This window comes from Juglans microcarpa x Juglans regia, chromosome 6D (genome assembly GCF_004785595.1).
Source record: "Juglans microcarpa x Juglans regia isolate MS1-56 chromosome 6D, Jm3101_v1.0, whole genome shotgun sequence".
Taxonomy (NCBI): domain Eukaryota; kingdom Viridiplantae; phylum Streptophyta; class Magnoliopsida; order Fagales; family Juglandaceae; genus Juglans; species Juglans microcarpa x Juglans regia.
Window position 1 is genome coordinate 12,387,271 of NC_054604.1, and position 7,083 is coordinate 12,394,353.

General features: G+C 31.1%; 1 protein-coding gene across 1 annotated transcript; it reads right to left on the reverse strand.

The window, feature by feature from the left end:
• Positions 1 to 231: 231 nt before the first annotated feature.
• LOC121236154 (auxin-responsive protein SAUR71-like) lies at positions 232 to 1,079 on the reverse strand. The gene has a single exon (XM_041132674.1). The coding sequence runs from the start codon at positions 939 to 941 to the stop codon at positions 531 to 533; it is 411 nt and encodes a 136-aa protein (XP_040988608.1). The 5' UTR covers positions 942 to 1,079; the 3' UTR covers positions 232 to 530.
• Between the last annotated feature and the right edge of the window lie 6,004 nt (positions 1,080 to 7,083).

The window sequence follows — 7,083 nt, forward strand, 5'->3', positions numbered from 1 at the left end:
TCTTTATTGATAAAAATTCGAGAAATCTCTCTGTGTTTTGTTTTTTTTTTTTTTTTTTTTTCACGGCAACTAATTTAAGATCGATCTTTTTTCCTCCAAAGAAATCTTTTCATTCGACATGATGGTTTTGAAGAAAACAAACACGGCAAAACAAAAGGTGAATAAATCAAAGATTTGGGCAAATATATATTAAAAAAAATAAAAAATAAAAAAACAAGTACTGCATTGTCGTTTCAGTAACATAGAGGAGTAATATTACTACTACAGATCATGATTCTTTTTCCCTTCTGTACAACCAAACAACAAGAAACAAAACCCTAATTGTCTGCATCTCTTTCTTTATATCTGATGAGGACGACGACAAAGATCTCAAAATATATTTACAAAAAAAGAAAGGAACAAGGAAAAACAAGGATCTCCGTAAATCACCATATTAGAGGTCTGTCTCTTTTCTCTCTTCTAACCTCGCTGACAATCTAAGAAATGTAAAAGAAAAAAAAAAGAAAGAAGAAGAGAAGGGGGGGTAATCCTCAGAAGAAGTCGTCAGAGGACAAGGACATGAGGAGGTCGTGGAGATCACGCGAGTGGTCTTGGCCGAGGCGGAGGGCTTCGAGGACGCGCTCGAAGACGAGGACGTGACAGGGGATGCGGAGCACGCCCTTTTGCTCGTAGCCGTACTCCTGAGCCGACTTGTTGAGCAGCTTGACGAAAACAGGGTGGTTGAGGAGCTCCGCGGAAACCACGAACCGCTCCATCTCGTCGCCCACGTAGACCGGCACGTGGCCCTGGGGGACCACGGGAGAATTGGAAGACGACCGGCGCAGCTTTGCCCGGAAGGACTCAACCCGGCGAGGCTGGCGGCCCTGATCTGGGTTAGACCCGAGCAGGCAGTACTGAGACGAGTCGGCGACACGGGAGAGGCGGCGAATAAGCTGTTTCATGTTTACAAAGAAGAAGAAGAAGGAGGAGCAGCTGCTGCCAAACAGTCAGAAAGAGAAGAAGACGAAGAAAGGAGGAGGAAAGTGGGAGGTGAGAGAGAGCGTGGTGGGTGTGCAGGCGAGAAGGGGGGTAATATATAAAGGGTAAGAGAGAGAATAGAAAAGCAGTGTACTGTAGACATAGAAAGGTCATGATGACAGAATTGTTGGGAGGTACAGGTAGGCGTACTTGAGAGGTACAATTAGTAGGGGGCACTCTCTCTCCTTTCTTTATTTTATTTTTTATTTACCTTTCTCTATTTCTTTATTTATTTTTAGATAAGTTCGAGGATATACAGTATGATTCACCATGCAGAAGTATCATGAAAGCCGTCCGGGGCAGGTGAGACTGGCTGCTTGGCACTCTTCCCTTTTTCTTCTTTTTTTCTTTTTTTTTTTCTTTTTTAATTTATAAAACGATAAGGTGAAAGGCAAAGGAGATTAGAGCATTGGTCAGTTTAAAATTTGACTAAGGATATTTTTGGGTAACGAGAAATATTGAGAAATGTTGATAAGAGTGGTGAATAGTAATAAAATAATAATAATAAAATATTAAATTGTAATAAAAAATAATAAATAGTAGTAAAATATAGGTAAATTATAGTAAAATATTTTGAGAATGCTTGAGGTATTATTAGATATTAATAAATAGTAATGGAGTATTTTTGCTAAAGTTAAAGTTATTGAAGATATTAATTCATATTAGATTATCTATTGTAAAGTCAAAATAATAATATAATATTATGTATTTTAATAATATTATTTTTCTAATAAATTTTTTATATATATTTTATAAATACACTCTATATATTAATTAATAACTTAATTTTTATTTAAAATTTTTATTTCTTAACTATTTTTCATATCAACCTAATTATCTAACATAATATATAGCCTTATTTACAAGAAATATTTCTTGAGAAATCTAGACATAATATAGCATTGTTTACTAATGAAAGTTTTAAAAAGAATTTAATAAAACCTTGTTGATTGTTTATGAATAAAATATGGGTTTAATTAATGAATAGTGACTCTCCAACTTTAGAAATTCATTTAACTCAAAGTCCAAGTTAAAGATTTTTAATTAGTCCAATACAGGTCATTTATACAAAATTTAACTATATTTTAGATTTCACTGAAATTTGTTTAGTCCAATCACTAATTGTACGAAAAATTAGTGGGGGCACACCAGTTCGAAAAATTAATAAATTTTTAATACTTCTGTAATTATTTTATAACTTTATTTTAAATTGAAAATAATAATGTAAAATCGAGATTAATTTTAATGAGATGTTGTAATTATATTTATTGATTATAAAATAAGCTGTGAATTAATTGTAATGGTATTCACATTTCTTGTTGAGTTTCTATAACCGACTTCATCAAGTATTTTGCCAAAATTTAACTCATTTAATTAATTAAACCGGACATAAACCTCTCAATCTTAACTTACTAATTTTGTACTGTTTTTATGTCTGAGTTTGCGGACGTTTTTCTAAGAATTTTCAGCCATAACTTTTCATAAAATTACTGTCCGTTTGAGAGCCTATTAAAAGACACTTGTAGTACTGCTCACGACAGCCCGCAAAATTCAACTAATTTAATTTCTAGTTTAATTGCGTTGCTAGTTTTTATCTTTTGATCAGCGTAATAGAAAATATTGAATAATTCTACGTATAATCGTAAAATGCGTAAACGTCGCATAATCGTTTTGAAAAATAGTAGAATCTACTATTAAAAAATTAATTTTTTTATATAGATCTTATATTTTATTCACTTTTTTCAAAGCGATTATGTGTCGGTTGTAAAATTTACAGTTATAAATATCTTTTCTCTTTCTATTTTATTAAAAAAAATAGAAGGAAAAAAAAATCATACAATGGGCGCGCAAATGTTATGTGGTTGTATGATTAATTTGGTTGTATAAGAGTATGAAATGTTCAGAGTATATCTATCAGTTATAGATATAATAAGCAGAGTTTTATTTATTTTATGTCTTTTTAATTTGTAAGCAGCATTTTGATGATTGGTAATGGTCCTGATTTTTTCTCTCAATTATTTATTAATAATATTTATTTAAAAAAAAAACAGAAAAGAAAGGAAATTGAAGTATACGGGATGTGAATAATGGTTCTCAAAGTTGCGAAAACATTAAGCAGCATTTTAATTTGCTACTTGTGAAATTACCACTTATTCCAAAAAATTAAACTGATTGAAAGAACTAGATTTTATTATTTATTTTATATCTTAACACTCTCACTCGGGTGTGGGCCAAACTTTCCCTCAATAGATGGCTCAACGCGTTGAATATTTAATTAAATCGGATAGAGTGTAGAGTCAGAGTTTGAACTCAGAACCTCTGCTCCGATACCATATGAAATTAATATTTGTCCCTAAACTTAAACTGATAAAAATATGTAGATTTTATTATTTATTTTATATTTTAACACTACTAAAATTGGGTGGCTTAATTTGGGATTGTATGTTCTTTTATTTATAAATAGCTAGCTAGAAAAAGGTATTTGAAGAATTCTATTCTAAATCCTCTTTCAAATCAAACAATGGCACGAAGATGGTGTGTGATGTGTAGTGTAGAGTCCTTAGAATAACAAAACTTGTACATTATCTATTATGAGTTTTTTCGACCAAGTCTAAATGTTCAATAACTTTTAATAGATTCTACTTAATTACTCGTCTGTCTATCATTTGAACTCCTCAAATTTGAATGATTCTTATAAGAGAAAAATAGTAAAATTTATATTAAAATAGTAAGAGAAAGGTCCAAGTGAAGTTTACATTTTACACTTTCCATTATATAGGGTTAAATCATTCATTATATATATATATATAAACTAAACCGGCATTCAGCTATATTTCCTTATGAGCTTCATTTTTACAAGAACTACAAACTACCGTGGATCTTCAAATGGAACTATGAGAAGAATGCTAATATCATATCCCGAGCTTATTTTACAAAATGGTGAGATAGATTTGGATATATTGATAAAGTAATTAACCAGATGATTAAAGATTTCTCTCAAGTCGTTCCTGATCTACAAGACAAGAAGGAATTTCTAGCAATCAAATCTGGTTCACCTGTTCCTGAATACCCTTTATTAATTCAGACCCATAATTCACCAACAGCTTTAACAAGAGGAAAAGTCACTAGCTCCTCCTCAAAGAAATCTCCTAAGTCTGCCAAAGATAATATCCTCAACAGACTTGATAAAAAAGATTTAATAAAATTGCTTGAGCAATAACTGTCTAAGTCAGCGAGTAATAATTCTGAAGATAATGAGAATTCAAAAGCATCCTCAGAGGCTTCGTGCAGTAACCTATTTGGTCATGACTCCGAAGACATTCTAAAGTTGGAAGATGATTGACTACTACTTGAATTCAAAGAAGACTAGACAGCTGGAAGACACAGAGACGACCGAATGTTATTTTGTCATCTTATGCCTAAAGCAGTCAGCCTCAAAGACAGCTGGAAGACAAGATGATGATACCACCTGTGCCCGTGCTTAAACAGTTCCTACTGTTCACTCACGGATTGATTTACTATTTTACTTTAATAATTATAAACAGGAACTCCTTATGTTATAAAAGGAGAACCTTACTCTTGTGCTAAGGCAGAACTCACATTCGAGAGAAAACTGATCCTCTCCTTCTAAAATTGAGTCTCCTTATTTACCCTGATTTCTGTAAGTGCAAACTTGCACTACCTTGTGCTTGTAATTACTTTAAACTTGTTAATTTTAATAAAGCTTATATGTTCATTACAATTAATTTTGCATATTCATTCATGCATATGGTTGGTCTAACCGCCTGTTTATTTGTGCTTGCATAATTTAATTATTATGTAATTTACTCTGATTCTTCTATTCTCTTCCTTCTCTTCTTCTTCAGTCAGCTTCAGCTTCTCATTTTTCTGCTGTTTTGGTATCAGAGAGTTGGTGATACGAAATAGTCTTGTAATAAAAGAAAGGTATGACAAAAAGACCAATTAATTAGTTAATAATTACCAATTTTCCAACTTGCTTGTGAGTACATGTGATTAATATAAAAAAAATTCATATAGAAGTTTTGAGTTTTGACTTCGACAACTGAGTTCATACAACAAGCTTCTGTGAGCTGAGAACTAATTTGATAGGCAAAAAAGCTTTTGAAGAGGCGCTACTCTTATCATATCACAAACTCACCGGGAAAAAAATAAAATAAAATAAAAAATAAAAAAATCAGTATTTTTTTTATTTAAATACAGAAGAGATTATATGACATGACGTGAATTTTAAAATATTTATTAATATTCGTATAAATTTTTTGAATATCTGTACGAAATTATAAATGTTGAAAACTGAAATAACCCATCAGGGCACTTTGTTTTTCTTTTATAAATTTATATTTTGCATTTAAGTTGGAGAGAGGATTATAATATTTGGGGTCCAAAAATATATCTGAAAGCCAGTAAATATATAAAAGTTTAGAAAATAAATTATTATAAATATTAGTTCACCAACCCGAGATCTTTGAACGGAGAGAAATCTAAAAATAATAAAAGAGTTAGTTACGTACGGTTATTTTTTTTTAAATCTTTTTACATATTTTATTAACGTGATTGGTTAAAATAATTATTTTATATTAAATAAAATAATACAACCAATTATATTAATAAAATGTACAAAAAATACATAAAAATAATTATACAAAATTTTTGATAATATAAAAGGAGGAATAAGATCCCGTTTGAATATAGAAATACTTTCAATCCATCTCATCTCATTTTATTATTATAATTTTTTTAAATTTTTATATAAAATATAATAAATAATTTAATTATTTTAAATTTTAAAATAATATTTTATTTAACTTATTTAAAATTAACTTACTTCACACGATCTAAACGATTCTAGATAGAATGGTACAAACTACAAAGTGTCAAATACTAGAGAAAGAATAATATCGATTGAAAAAAAAACCTGAGAGATAAATAATAGTAATAATAAATAAATAAAATAAATAACGCAGGTGCAGCGCAATTTCCGGTATAGTTTCCGTAGTCCGTTGTGGTACAGTTCCGTGACTCTTCATTTTCAATGTCCCACCCTTTTATCTCCTCGTCTTTTTTTCCTCTCTTTTCATATAAGTTACTTTTCGAACCGTCACGCTCTTTCCAACGCGTGGTTACACACTCCAATCAATATCCGTGACTCTCCAGCGCGATTTACAAATGATGCGGAGGTAGATATGGCGACGTAATTGAGGAAACAAAAAAAAACAAGAATGTGATATTCATGTTCCACTTTTTAAGGCTAAGGCTATATCATGCTTCATTGGCTTGTCCATACCTTGTACGGACGCTTGTGAATAGGTCAGATGGGAATACAATCCAATGGGGGGATCCGACGAGTCCCTCCCGACGTGCCCTTTCCCTCGAATTTTCAACCATTTTTATCCAATCTCTCTCTAATATGCAAACTCAGCGCGTACACTAGTGTTATCTTCAATGTTAATATAATAACATCTTATTGCCAGGAAAAAATAGTATCATTTCTACGGTACTATTGGTATATTCCTCATTTAAATTGCTTTGTAATTTCACTCATGTTCGTCTTTAATTGGCTTAGTTTGACTTTATATTATAGGATTTCCAAAAGCCTTTGTTATAGAAAAAAGGTGGAAGGAACACAAAAGAATATTGCAAACAAGCTTGTCATTGGTATTGCCAAACAAATCCTGAAAAATATATGTCAAATTTCCTATTTATCCTTGATAGAGATAATATTTGACATTTCTAAGTTCATAGGTAACTTAACAATAATTACAACGAAAAAGATTCCATATAGTATTAGTTTCCATATATATATATATATATGTTACTAATATTAGTATTAGATTCCAAGAGATATAAAAAATCAAGGGTTTTAAATTTGATTTTCGTTCGCCTCTCCTTCCCTCCCACCTTCCTTCATTCCTCCATTCACCCACCTTGTCTAGCAAGATTTTTTTTTTCTTAGCGTTTCTTTTTGCCTTCTTTAATGTCGAAAAAGACAAATCTACAGGTTTCTAGCAACTCCTGAGAGATATGCACGATACAAGCAGATTCACA